Source organism: Ranitomeya imitator, chromosome 2, assembly GCF_032444005.1.
Source record: "Ranitomeya imitator isolate aRanImi1 chromosome 2, aRanImi1.pri, whole genome shotgun sequence".
In the NCBI taxonomy this organism is placed as follows: Eukaryota; Metazoa; Chordata; class Amphibia; order Anura; family Dendrobatidae; genus Ranitomeya; species Ranitomeya imitator.
This window is the reverse complement of record NC_091283.1, coordinates 454820698-454835691: the sequence shown is the minus strand read 5'-3', so window position 1 is coordinate 454835691 and position 14994 is coordinate 454820698. Positions and strand designations below refer to the sequence as shown.

The following is a 14994-nucleotide window of genomic DNA, read 5'->3' as shown; positions in this document are numbered from 1 at the left end:
TAACATGATCCTGTATGAGGTCAGATTGATCTAATTTTGATTGTTCTGTTCCCTTCATTTTTTCTCAGTTGGTGTAAAGAGGCCGAGAAACATGCGAACGACTTCAGTATTGTCGATCACACTTGTTTAGTGGCCTGAGATCAGAGCATGTAAATACAGCAAAAATGCTTAGGAAGGAGACAAGGCAAGGATTATGACAGTTGTAGTTAGCACCCGGCGCCTGGGAATAGCGCTAACTCTACTGCTTTTCCCAGCCGCCAGAGCATTTAATTCTGGTATGTGTAATGATTTTTAGGGTTTATGTCAGCTGCGTAATGCCAGCTTCTATCAATCCCTGGTGTAAGTAATGGAGAGGTGTCTATCAGACACCCCCACTACTAGCCCAGACCTGGCGAGACCCAGCGACTCTGAAGAGCGGTGACTGTAGTAACAATACTGCTCTTCACAGTCGCCGAGCTCAGTGCAAGACCCGGAATATCTGAAGAGCGGTGACGTTACTGATGTCACCGCTCTTCAGAGTCACCGGGTCTCATGCTGCGCAGCGGAACCAAAAGTGGCTGTAGGCAAAGTTTATGGAGCATCAGAATGAGGTTCCATAGCCTTTGGTCGTCTCAATCCCTTCATTATCTACGAGATCCAGTTATGTAGGTAAAGAAGCGGCTTTTCTTGGTACTGCAACTAAAAGCAATAAATAGGACTGAGCTGTAATGCTGGATACAGCTGTGATTATATGTTATATAGTCGTGTTACACTCCCCTCATTTCTTGTAACCTACAAGTGTACAAATATATTATACAGTCACCATGTGACAAGTGGGCCTGTGTAACTTTAAATGCCAGGGCTGAATTTTAGTCCCAGTCCGGCCCTGCCCCCATCGCTCAATCAACTTATTGGCATCATAAAAACTGATACAGTTAAAAGCAGTGATGGAGGAGAGAGCGTCAGATGACCCTCCCTCTTCCATCACTCCCCCTCAGCTTGTGACTCAGCAGGCACATAATGACGTCACTTCACTGTGCGTCATGCTGTGCCTGCAGTGGGGCCGATGAGTAAGGTGTGTGTGTGTTGCACTGTACTGTGTGTTGCACTGTACTGTGTGTTGGGGGGAGCTGCACTGTACTGTGTATGTGGGGGGGAACTGCACTATACTGTTACTGTGTGTGTGGGGGAGCTGCACTACACTGTTACTATGTGTGTGGGGAGCTGCACTATGCTGGTACTGTGTGTGGAGGGGAGCTGCACTATACTGTGTGTGTAGAGGGGCTGCATTCTACTGTGTGTGGGAGGGAGCTATACTATACTGTGTGTGGGGAACTGCACTACACTGTGAGTGGGGAGGCTGCAGTATACTGTGTGGGGGGCTGTATTATACTGTGTGTGGGGGAGCTGCAGTATACTGTGTGTGGGAACTGCACTATACTGTGAGTGAGGGGCAGCACTATACTGTGTGTGTGAGGGGCTGCATTATGCTGTGTGTGGGGAGGCTGCATTATACTGTGTGGGAGGGGCTACATTATACTGTGTGTGTTGGAACTGCAGTATACTGTGAGTGAGGGGCTGCACTATACTGTTTGTGTGAGGGGCTGCATTATACTGTGTGTGGGGAGGCTGCATTATACTGTGTGGGAGGGGCTACATTATACTGTGTGTGTGGGAGCTGCACTATACTGTGCATGGGGGCTGCATTATACTGTGTGTGGGGGAAGCTGCATTATACTTGTTTGGGGGGGCTGCATTATACTATGTGTGGGGGGAGCTGCTCTATACTGCGTGTGGGAACTGCATTATACTGTGAGTGGGGGCTGCACTATACTGTGTGTGTGGGGGATGCATTATACTATGTATTTGGGGGGCTGCATTATACTGTGTGTGGGGCTGCACTATACTGTGTGTGTGGCTGCATTATCCTGTGTGTGGGGGAACTGCATTATACTGTGTGAGTGGCTGCAGTATACTCTGAGGGGTCTGCAGTATACTCTGACAGGGGTTGCAGTATACTCTGAAGGGGGCTGCAGTAGACTCTGAGGTGGCTGCAGTATACTCTGAAGAAAGGCTGCATTATATTCTATGAGGGAGGCTGCAGTACACTCTGAGGGGGCTGCAGTATAGCCTGAGGGGGGCTGCATTATACTCTTATCAAGTACCATTCGGAGCGCAGTATAGTATATGCACTATATGGGACCTGCATTATACTGTATTGATGACTATCTGTCCCCATCATTCTTCCTTAGCCGCGGTAAAGAAGCTCGGAAACTAGCATTGAACGACTTCATCATTGTCGATCACGCTCGTTTAACGCCCTGAACTCAGCGCATGGAAATACAACCGAAATGTTTGTGTGATGTGGAATATGCAAGCATTTGGGGCCCCACTTTAAACTTTTCCCCAGGGCCCCACTTTCTCTAAAACCGGCACTGGTGCTTGTAAATCAGCCTGCACTCAGATGTGATCCGTTTGGAGTCTGATAATTTCCATGCACTCATTGACTTGTAAGGCCGATTGCGATCCGAATATCAGATCAAAATCGGCCATGTGCGTGGCCTCATAGACTAACATTGGTCAGGGTGCGATCTGACGTTTTGTCGGATCACACTCGGAGCGATAATACTTTCATCTGCAAATTATTATTACCCAATCATTAGTTGGGTGACAACTCTTGATATTCTGAATGACAGAAAGTTTTCCTTCAGCCGCTGTCGCCTGCTGTGTGCAGTAGGAGTGGGATGTGGGGTCTGGCAGATGTGCTTCAGGGTTGGGCAGTGGGAGGTGTTGAGATATAATCTGTCATCTCTCCTATATCCCACAGACAGTGAGCTGGGACCCTCATGTCATACAGTGACTGGTGGGACAGTGAGGAGACACAGACACTGGTAAGTATAGTGGGTCTGGGGTGGGGGTATATTATTACCTGTACTCGTACTGATGATAAGTAATAGGTTATTGCCCCAGTCAGTTTATTACATTGGTAGGAGTCCTCCACTAGCATCTGTGGGGTACTTATATGGATAGAAAAAGTTATTACTGGCCTTGAATGATTTTGGCATTTTATGGCATATGTGCGCACTCTATAGCTCTTTAATATGGGCACTGTATGTCACCAATATGTAGGCACTCTACGGCAGCGTTACTTACGTTATCTATGGAATGATTATGTGCACACACTGTTTAGCATGTCGTTACTTTACCAATTTTATGTGGGAACTGTGTAGTACTACTATGGATGCTCTGTATGCAATTAGGTGGGCACTGTATAGAAGTATTATGGAAACACTGTATAGGTTTTCTGTAGACAGTAGGCACTCTATTGGCACTTTTATATGGGCCAATCTATAGCAACATTATTTGGGTATTGTATGGAGGATTATGTGGGCACACTACATACCAGCATCATGTGCTTACATTATGTCATATTCATGGGACACTGTGTGGCACTACTATGTGTGCGCTGTATAGAATTAGGTGGGCACTATACAGAAGTATGTGAACACAGTAGGCACTCTATGGCACTCTTATGTGGGCACTTTTGGGCACTAATATATAAGCAGTGTATAGTAGCATTATTTGGGTACTGCATGGAAGTATTTTGTGGCCACAATATAGAGCAGTATTATGTGGTTGCACTATTTTATGTGTACAGAACAGTTATAATTTATTGATGATCCTCGCCACATTTTCTGCTCTCTGTCTTTTACTACCCCCTATTTTATGTGAGTGCTGTGCGACAGTATTATGTCAGCACCATATTTTATTGCTATGTGAACTATATAGAGCAGTAATGAATGTTTCCATTCACTAACTGCAAAGAGATCAAGAAAATATTGAGGTATTGAGACACAGAGATGAATTTATTAGATCATTCACTCCACCACTTTTGATACATAAAAAAGTCCCAAAATGTGGCAGCGTTTTTACAGTAGTTTGCGCTTTTTTTAATCGGGGAGGAGCTTAGTGGGGGGATGGGAGATGGAAAATATAGCGATCACGTATTAGGCACAATCTGCAGCAGAAGTTTACATCTGCCCCTCTTTATTAATTTTGGTGCGTTTTTCTCCTGCACATTTCAAACTGGTATATGGGACGCCAATCTGATAGGTCGCTGGGCTAATTGTAGCAGCAGCCCCCGGATTAGTTCTTGCTGTTATACAGGTGGCCTTTTGTATCTCTGGACCCCTGTAGATGGTTGGTGCGGTGTGTCAGATCCAGGCTGTCCACACTGCTTCTATGTTAATTCCTTTACTGATTGTAATCTGTCCCAGACACAGCACCGCTATATACCTGTCGCTGCAGGAAGAAGCACTTAAAGGGATAGCGGAAGTTTGTAGAGAGAAAAGGCAGAACGTTTTTCTCTTATTAAGGCTGCCGTCACACTATCAGTATTTGGTCAGTATTTTACATCAGTATTTGTAGCCAAAACCAGGAGTGGGTGATAAATACAGAAGTGGTGCATATGTTTCTATTATACTTTTCCTCTAATTGTTCCACTCCTGGTTTTGGCTACAAATACTGAGGTAAAATACTGACCAAATACTGCTAGTGTGACGGCAACCTAACAGTTTTTATAAATCTGCTCCAATATCTCATGAAAGCAAACCCTTTCCATATGCCGTAGTAGGGAATAGGGATGCCACGGAGATGGAGGAGGACCCTGCACTTGGCAGCCCCTCTCTATAGACAGAGCAGGGAGTAGGGCTGTAACTATAGTGGGTGAATGTCTGCCTAGTTGTGCAGCCTTATGTCCCTTATTGATGAACACTTCCTATTCCGGAACCTGGGAAAGCTGTGTGACAACTTTTGTGAGAGCTATAGCTTTAGTCCTACTGGTTGTCAGATATATCTCTCAAAGGTGGTAACCAATATACCGTATGGACACACTGGTTTTTACCCAGATTATAGAAAATGTGCCAAGTTAAGCAGCAATATCAAAAATCTGGATGTATTGCTGTCATACTGCTGGACACTCATCTTTCCCAGAGACAGATAAGCCTGACAGGCTTACATTTGCTGCCCACACAGGATAGCGAGGAGGGGGCGCATTATAGTCAGCTCTATGAATATGAGATATTTCAGGTTTATCGTCTCACCTGTCTCATTCAATCCGTCCTCACAGATCAGTCACTATGGCGCTCCCACCCTGTATGCTCCTGTTTGCCGCCATTTTCATCCAGGTTGTCAGAAGTCACCAGAACCCAGGTAAGATGATGAGACCCCGGGGGAGGGAGGGTAGATTGTGCCCCCAGGCCTGAGACTTGCAGTTCACCCATGTGAATTCTCATTATTCGCTCTATTAAGTCTTCTCATATTTTATTAATCTACATCCATGTCTCCTCCACAGGAGAAAACCACTAATGGCAGATGTCACAGAGTCTGAAGGGGTTCTCACCCAGCTTTATATAGACCCTGAGTGGTATATTATAAATGTGCAATGTTCACCAAAGACACTGTGCTGGTTGCTATAGGGGCACAGTAGTTGTCACTATTCTGTTGGCAGCTTTGTTATGAGGGCACATTGGTTGTCGGAACCGTGGTTGTCACCAGTCTGTGGATTACATTGTTATGGGGGCACAGTGGTTGTGTCACTCTTCTGTGAGCATCTTTGATATGGCGCAGAGTGGTTCTCAACGCTCTGTGGATGGCTTTGTTATGGGAACACAGTGGATGACAACCTTCTGTGGGTGGCTTTGTTATGGGGCACAGTGGTTGTCATCTTTCTGTGGCTGGCTTTGTTATGGGGGAACAGTGGTTACCATCCTTCTGCGGGTGGCTTTATTGTGGGGGCACAGTTATTGTCACCATTCTGTGAGGAGCTTTGTTATGGGGTCAAAGTGGTTGTCTCTGTTCTGTGGATGGCTTTGTTATGAGGGCACAGTGGTCTTAAACATTTTGTAGGTGGCTTTTTCATGGTGGCACAGTGGTTGTCACCATTCTGTGGTTGGCTTTGTTATGGGGGAACAGTGGTTACCACTGTTCTGTGGATGACACTTATGGGAGGACAGTGGTTGTCACCATTCTGTGGATGGCTTTGTTATGGAGGTACAGTGGTTGTCACTGTTATGAAGACAATGGGACTTATTAATATGTGAACTATCTGTCATTGTTCAGTAGACACTGTGGCTATTGCCATTATTGGGGCACTTTGACTATGATCGCAGGGTGGCATGTATTTAGCTGCTGTTTATATACTTTCTCACTGTGTCCAGTCCTTATTTCAGGTTTTTCTGTTCCTTATTCATGCCCATGTTGGGCCTTCCGGTGTCATGGACTATTGATTATTTGTCTGACTATCGTCTTCCTCTGTGTCCCCCCACTTTGTGTCTGTCTTGATCCAGCAGTAATGGATTTATCACCCGCAACGATTATATTCCAGCGTTATTAGCGGTCAACATACGTGTATTTGCACTGATCTTGTCTCATCGGTCGACTGATATCTTGGAGGACACTTGTCAAAAGCAATTTAGGAGAAAGTTTGTTGACATCTAAATTTCGAGACAAAAGTTCTAAAATGTGTTTACTTCCGAGCGTTGTGATTTTCCCTGACCCCTGGTCACCCATTTTGCTACAATTAGAGTTGGACCAAACATTACTGACACATTCTTGGGTCGTGTCTGCAGTAACAGGGTGTGAGGAGGGGGCCCTGGACCTGTCAATGTCACACTGTCTCTGACCCCTGAGGCTGGGTAATGGCCCAGATGGGAAACGGCAAGTGCCGAAGTGTGAGCCGGAGATAATGTCCGCCATTGTTCACTACAGACAGGCTGCCTTTGTTCTTATCCTGAGACGGCATCTCTGTTCTAAGTGGGGAAAGAGCGGAAATCCTAGAGATGGCATCGGATCCGGGTATTATTTATATGGTTTGTAATGAGAAAGAGGAGGTTCAGTATTTATCATTCTGGAGCTTTATATCCTTCCTCATTGGATGTCACCCAGTTTTCCCAAAAAGAAACATAATGAAAAATTTAAGAAAAATTATTTTTCAACCAATTCACAGATGAGAAGTCAAAGACTACTTTTCACTAAACTCCTCTTTTAGCAGGATTCTCCATTTAGGACAATCTCTTTTTATTATTGTAACTAAAAACTAAGCTACCCCAAGGTTTTCTCACAACTAGGATCATAACCAGTGATCATCTACAATCTGCAAGAGAAGTGTTTAATCTCCCTACAGTGCCACCACAGGGAAAAATGAGTATTACATGGTACCAATGGAAATAAATGAGCTGTGCTTGTACTGTGTGGACATCCTGGATCCTTCTGAGTCATTGATGCTCTTTGTAGATCTTTTCCGTTTGATATAATGACCTCAATTAGCAATGACTCTGTATTAACTGTGAGGCTGTGATCGAGATCATATGCGAGGGTCGCTATGTGTCCCCCAGGATGCGCACACAAGCATATTGAGGCCAGAGGAGTGCATTGCAGTCACAGACATAGCTGTGATTGCAATGCACAATAAAAGGGAGTTTTGGATTTGGGCAAGCTATTTGTCCAAGGCAGATTTAAGAAAACCTGCTCTGGGCTTTTATTTTTTAAATGGACTACAGGATGGTAGTGGGGCAGTCTGTTTCCTCCCCCCTGGCCCGGATTTTCTATGTGGCTCATGGCCACAGGTTCTTTGGTAAAAATCCCTGCAGCAGAGGGTTAGGTGTGTCAATTTTGGCCTTGCAAGCAGACAGAGCAGTAGGCTCTGCAGAGCTGAACCTGTGTGAGGCAACACAGAACCAAGCAGAGCCAAAAGGCCTGGCACACTCAGCATACATGGCGGTGCAGTCGCCCATGACAACAGGTCACGGACTGTCTTGTTTTCCCGCTGCGATTCAGAAAATACCTTTTCTTTTGTTTGTAAGTTTTGGACATTAAGCCTACATTCACTTTGAACTTTCTTGGGTCACTGCCTCATCACTGCACAATGTGGACACCGCTGCATTATATATGGTTATGGAGCGCCCCGTCAGGGCAAGGGGGTACTCGGTACCGGTTCCGGTCGGCCCAAAGGGGGAATGTCATGGTGGCTGACCCGGTCCGTGGCCCTGGGACGTCCGTATAACAGGAAAAGGTCTTTAAAGGGATTTAAAGTTTATGTTCGTGATGCCACCTGTGGTATTCAGTCAGGGTGACCGACGCTGCTTTAAGGGGGTCAGCTGGGGTGATGTTATGGCAGCTAGATGGTATAACTTCCCACAGGTGAAGTGTATCCCCAGGGCTCCCGGTGTGTAGATGGTGGTAAGTGTCTCAACAAGGCCTTTAATTGTCCTGCTGTCCTAGGACAGGTACCTGTATGGCAGGCAGCTCAAGCCGTGTGAACTGGGGTCTGTCCTCAGTGACTCCAGGCTCCTAGGTGCTGCTGTGCCAGAGGTAATTATGGGCAAAGTCCTTGTAGAACAATACCCTCCAGCTCTGCTCTGTGTTTTATAATCCACAAGAGCCTCAGGCTACCGGTACCCGGATTCTTGCGCTGTAACTCTTCAGAGGCCTGCTTGTGGCCTCCTGGAGCTCTCATTTTCCTCTGTGTTCCACTCCTGTCTGTCCTCGCACACAGACTCCTACTCCAGACTGAGCTCACTCCGCCTCCAAACCAGGATCTTTATTCAGGGAAGCTGCCCTAAAACAGGGCTTGGAGCTCCCCCTCCTGGCCTGGAAGTGGAAGGTGTTGTGTGTGTGTAAACCTACCAATGGAAATGTCACTTGTCTCCAGACATAGCACTATCCTCCCCGTGAGGAAGACAGCACTACTGTGGTACCCGAACTCCTGGGGTGTCACAGTTGGAGAATGCGGGGCAGTGTTAACTGAGGTATACCCCAAAGCGTGCTGCATGTCGGTTATTAGACCTGCAACGCTGCAGCTCAAGCCAGCTGACAAGATGGAGGAAGAACTACGACAGTTAGCCCTCTCTCAAGTGCAACAGCAGAAGTTGCAGGAGCAGCAAACCAACAATTTAATTTTGCATCAGCTTGCGGCTCTGCGAGATGCGCCCTCACCAATGACCTCGATTTGCTCTGAGGCCCGGTACAAGGTCCCGTCGGCACTGAGGAAGATGAGTCCTGAGGACAATATGGAGTCTTTCCTTACAGTGTTCGAGCGCACAGTGGAGCGGGAGAGCTTGCCGTTTTCCCAGTGGGCTGAAGTGGTGGCCCCCTTTCTGATTGGAGATGCCAGAAGACCTACTTGGACCTCAGTCGGGAGGATGCCCTGGACTATGAGAAACTAAGAGGTGAGATCCTTGCCTGACTGGGGGTTAATACATATCTGCGGGCCCAACGGGTGTTCCAATGGTCCTTTGCCGAGTCTCGCCCTGCCAGTTCTCAGGCTTATGACTTGCTGCAACTGGTTAAAAAATGGCTCCAGCCTGAGACCTTAACCCCATTCCAGATGGTAGAGAGGGTGGTGGTCGACCAGCTGGTGAGGGCTCTGCCAGCAGCCATATAGCGTTGGGTGGGGCAAGGGGGCCCGGGCTGGTGGAGCAGTATATAGCCACTCAAGACTTCATACGGGACACTGCTCTACTTCGGCTGTCAGGTAAGGCCCCGCCAGCCCCGGAGTCTTGGAAAAGTCCACGACCCTCCACTGAGGCCAATCCGGACCAAGCCTGTACTGAGGGGGTAACCCAAATGGAGAGGGACAACAGATCAGTGTCCCCTAAAATGGTCTCAAGGTGTACTTGAACTGCAGCTATTAAGTGTTGGCGGTGTCAAGGGCTCGGACATGTGGCTGCCAACTGCCCCCTGACAGCTGAACCCATGGACTGCGAGTATACTTGCCATGTGTCTATGTATGCCCAGCCAGTCTACACTGCCACTACAGGCACTGCCGGCACCAAACCCAAACTGTGCAAAGTACTCGTTAACGTGTACCCGATGGATGCTCTCTTGGACTCAGGGAGCTTAGTGACTCTGGTTCATGGGTTCCTTGTTGCCGGAGACAACCCCAATGGACAAAAAGTGGGGGTGGTATGCATATATGGGGAACTCCAAGAGTACCCGACTATGGAGGTTAGGTTTTCCACCCCATGTGGAGAAATAAGACATGTGGTGGGAGTGGTAAAAACTCTTCTGTATGGGACTGTGTTGGGAAAAGACTTGCTCCTGTTCTGGTCCCTATGGGAGACCAGGGTGAACCCTCTGAAGGTAAATGCTATTCCAGGCACGGAACCCGAAGATCCCAAGTCAAGGATACCTGCCGTAGGGATCGCCCACATAGGGACAGTATAACTGCGACAACCACCAGGGCCATGGGGTACTCGGAACCGGGTCGGACAGTTCTTTGGGGAAGCACATGAAGAGACAGCTCCAAAGTTTATTCTGCCATCTGCAACGTTTCGGTCCGTGGACCTTTTTCAAGGACCGAAACGTTGCAGATGGCAGAATAAACTTTGGAGCTGTCTTTTCACAATTGCTGTGGTGCTGTCCTTTTCTTCATGTGCTTCTGGATTTACCTACTGGGATGGATCCCCTGGTGACGACGTGCACTCTGCTGTCCATAGAGACATTGCCATTATAGGGTGCGGCTTTACTATTTATATTTGAGTTCTTTGGGGAAGTCACGGGGCCGTGACCCGGCTCAGTGGCCATGGGTGTGCAATAAAAATGCAAGGGGAAAAAGTTTATAGGAGATTGATTCGTGAAATCCACCCGTAGTGTTCGGCAAGGAATGGCCGACGCTGCGGTTCAGGTCTGCTGGGGCCGATGGTGACGCAGCAAATATGGTACAGCTTCCCACGGGTAGAGCGCGCGCACAGGGCAAATATAGAGCTAATGATGATGGCTGCTGTAGTACTGGGCAGGTGACGCAGTAAATAATTCTGAGGACACAGCGGGGTGCAGTCTTCACACTTTACTCACAGTTTGTAGGTTACAGTCACCAGCTGGGTGCTGTGTCTTCCGGGTCGGTGGTCCAGCCAGCTCTCAGGTAATTTGGGGTACACTTTTCTGGGACCCTCTGCTTGCGTACCTTTCCGGGTCGTCTCTCTGCCCTGGCTCTCACTCTCCTGCCCTGCGCCTTACACACAGTGTCCCAAGCCAGCAGCCTCAGGTCCTGTCGGGACGATGTCCTCCTGGTCCTCTTGACCCTATTTGGCTGCCTTTTCAGTGACTGCGTGTAGATTTGGCTGTGGCCCATACAGACACCACAGCCTCCGGTTTGCTAGCTGAGTCCTACAGTCTCTCCACTAGTCTGGGGCCGGTCCCCACTGCGGCTACGGTCGGTGTAGATTCAGGCTCCACGGGTGGATTCTTCTCTTCCTTGGCCCCTAGGACCCCTTCTCTCTCTCAAGCTCTTCTTCCTCGCTCTCCTTCTCCTCTCTCTGACTAACTCCGCCTCTCTCCTGTTTCCATAACACTCCACTTCCTCCTCCCACACCCTCTACCTAGTTCCCCGTCCAGCAAGAGATAGGGCCTTCCCTAAATAGGGTCCGCTCAGATCCCCTGGCCAGGAGTGGTATGGTGTTGGATGCTAGTGCGCGGGTAGTGCCCCCTCCTTACCCGAGAGTGGGGTACCACACTTCTGGCTGAGGTGCAGTACCTCTGTGGCAACTGGACCCTCAGGGGCGCCACATAACCCCGATAGGTTTCCCCTAGAGGTATTGGCAGGAGAGGTCGAGGAAACTCCAACGATGCCCAAACTGGAAGTGTCCCCTGGTAAGTTCGGGACAGCTCAGCTCCATAATCTCACCCTGGCCTGGGCACAAGAAAGGGTGATTGAAGTTAATGGAGTAGCTCAGCAACCAGGTGATAGTTGTTTCCCACATGGCTATCCACCAGGAGTTGTTATACCTGGTGGATAAAGTCCGGGATGAGGTGGTGGAACAGCTGGTGGTACCCCAATCCTACCGTTGGGCAGTGCTCAACATGGTTCATACCCACATGCAAGAAGGGCAAAAAGATGTAGAAGCGTTTTCTGCATTTTTTGGACTGGGGTCTATGCGGAGGTCCAGAGGTACTGTAACACATGTTCGGAATGCCAACTTTCCTCACCCACCGCGAACTACAGTCCATTGGTACCTCTGCCCATCATAGAGGTACCATTTGAGTGGATTGCAAAGGACCTGGTAGACCCCATAGTGAAATCCGCCCGTGGCCATCAACATATTTTGGTCATAGTGGATTACGCCACCCGGTACCCAGAGGCGATACCTCTCCAGCACACATCGGCCAAGTTAATAGCCCGCGAGCTATTTGTCATGTTTTGTCGCCTTGGGATACAAAAGTAGATCCTTACAGATCAGGGGATTCCTTTTATATCCAGGGTGACCAGGGAGCTATGTAAGCTGCTCCATATTAAACAGCTATGTACGTCAGTGTACCACCCGCAAACCGACAGGTTGGTAGTGAGGTTTAATAAGACCCTCAAAGCCATTCTCAAAAAGGTGGTCGCCAAGGATGGGAGCGATTGGGATATGTTATTGCCCTATCTGATGTTCACTATCCATGAGGACCACAGGCGTCCACAGGTTTTCCCCGCTTTTAGCTGTTATATGGCAGGCATCCCAGGGGACTGCTCATTGTAGCTAAGGAGACGTTGGAACAGGAGCCCACTCCGCATTGAGGCGTAATTGAGCATGTGGCAAGCATGCAGGACTGGATTGCAGCAGTACGGCCCATAGTAAAAGAGCATGTAATGGATTCCCAGGCTGCGCAAAGCCGCACATACAATAAAAGAGCCACGGTCAGGACCTTTAAAGAAGGGGACCGGGTGTTGGTACTAGTGCCCACCTCAGAGAGTAAGCTCATGGCCAAGTGGCAGGAGCCTTATCAGATATGGTGGTAGGTGGGAGAAGTGAATTATAGGGTGTACCAACCCAGAGAAAGGAAGCCTGAGCAACTATACCATGTCAACTTGCTAAAAGCCTGGAAGGACTGGGAATGTTTGGTCATGGAGGCGTCTCTGGTCGTACCACTGGGGAACCCACTGGCACCGGCCGGGGATCAGGTTAAAATTAATGACGCGCTCACCAAACAGCAGCGATGGGAGGCTTGGGCTCTGGTACAACAGAATACGGACGTAATCTCGGAGTTGTCGGCCGGACCTCGATGATCCAGCATGACATAGTCACCGAGCCCTGGGTAAGGGTAAGGATGAAACCGTACCGGGTGCCAGAAGCCCGGAGGCAAGCCATCGTGTCTGAAGAGAAACAAATGCTCCACTTAGGAGTCATTGAGGAATTCCGGAGTGAGTGGGCTGGTTCCATTGTGCTGATTCCAAAACCAGATGGGTCTTTACATTTTTGTAATTACTTTAGGAAATTGAATGAGGTATCTAAGTTTGACCTCTATCCAATGCCCCGGGTGGATGAGCTAATTGAGACACTGGGGGAGGCCCAGTACTTCACCACTCTCGATCTCATCTTTCTGGCAGGTCCCGTTAACGGCATCGATGAAAGAAAAGACCGTTTTTCTCATACCAGAGGGTCTCTATCAGTATTTTGTCTTGCCTTTTGGGTTACATGGGGCTCCGGCCAAAATCCAGAGGCTGATGGACATTGTGTTAGAACCTCATCAGAAATACGTGTCGGCCTATTCGGATGACATTCATCTTTAGTACCAACTGGGAAACCCACCTGTTCCAGGTACAAGTAGTGCTGGAGTCTCTCAGAATCGCGGGGTTAACAGCAAACCCAAAGAAATGCTCGATAGGACTCACGGAAGACCGGTACTTAGGTTATGTGATCGGCCGCAGGGTTATCAAACCCCAAGTAAACAAGATCGACGCCATCCAAAACTGACCCAAGCTGTTGAGTACCAAACAGGTGAGGGCATTCCTCGGCATCATTGGGTACTACCGCCGGTTTATACCTAATTTTGCGGGGACATCGTCACCCCTAACTGACCTATTAAAATGTAAGAAGTCAGTTATGGTCCGGTGGAATCCTCAAGCGGAGGAAGCATTCCAGTCCTTGAAGTCGGCGTTGTGTGGATAGTCAGTCCTCATCAGCCCCAACTTCAAGGAAACCTTTATTGTTCAAACAGATGCCTCAGAGGTAGGCCTCTGAGCAGGAAACTGACCCCGGCAGAGAAAAATTATAGCGTAGTGGAGGAGAGCTTGCCGCTTAAGTGGGCCTTGGAGTCCATACCCTACTATTTGCTTAGGCATCAGTGTCGGTTGATAACAGACATTCACCCCTCGACTGGATGAGCAATGCAAACGAGAGGAATGCTTGAGTCACCAGATGGTTCTTGTCCCTACAAAACTTTAGATTCTCAGTGGAAACAGGCTCAAGTTTTCCATGTGGCCGATGGCCATAGGTTCTTTGGTAAAAATCCCTGCAGCAGAGGGTTGGGTGTGTCAGTTTTGGTCTTGTAAGCAGGCAGAGCAGTAGGCTCTGCAGAGCTCAACCTGTGTGAGGCAACAGAGGGCCAAGTGGAGCCAAAAGGCCTGGCACCCTCAGCAAACACGGCAGTGCATTCACCCACGACAACAGGTCACGGACTGTCTTGTTTCCCGGCTGCGATCCGGAGGATACCATTTCTTTTGTTTGTAAGCTTTGGACATTTTACCTACATTTACTTTGAACTTTCCTGGGTCACTGCCTCATCACTGCACAGCGTGGACACCGCTGCACTATATAACTCAATGTGTCCTAATGGGGTATATAAAAATGGGCTTTATGAATAGATCTAAATGAAAGCATTTAATGGAGAAAGAGTTGGCTCACCATGTTGGAAGGACAAACACCTCCTCTGTAGTTAATATTAGAGAGATATTCAAAGACTGAAAAAGACATTATCCCAGTTTTGTCCTCACACATCGGGTGCCTCAGAACTACACACATGTTCTTTAATTGATAGCTCTAGTTTATAATGTTTGTACTTTTTCTTTACCTGCTCTATGTAGTCAGGCAAAGTCAAATTCTCTAGTGGATGATACATGGTAGTTGCCAACTAGGTGCCATTAGGAAGAGTCTTTTGGATGATCTTCTTTTCTACCTTAACTAGATGGGTCCATTTGACATCAGAACATCAATTGTCTAGACTCCAAATGTAAAGAATGGATGATTGTATGGATGA

At 48.1% G+C, this 14994-nt stretch overlaps 1 protein-coding gene across 1 annotated transcript in view; it reads left to right on the top strand.

The window, feature by feature from the left end:
• Positions 1-2737: 2737 nt before the first annotated feature.
• COL20A1 (collagen type XX alpha 1 chain) overlaps positions 2738-14994 on the top strand; it is a 168603-nt gene continuing 156346 nt past the window's right edge. Inside the window, exons 1-2 of the mRNA XM_069751130.1 lie at positions 2738-2870; positions 5108-5190. Of these exons, the coding sequence (XP_069607231.1) occupies positions 5118-5190 (73 nt within the window). The 5' untranslated portion in view covers positions 2738-2870; positions 5108-5117. The remainder of the gene's footprint in view (positions 2871-5107; positions 5191-14994) is intronic.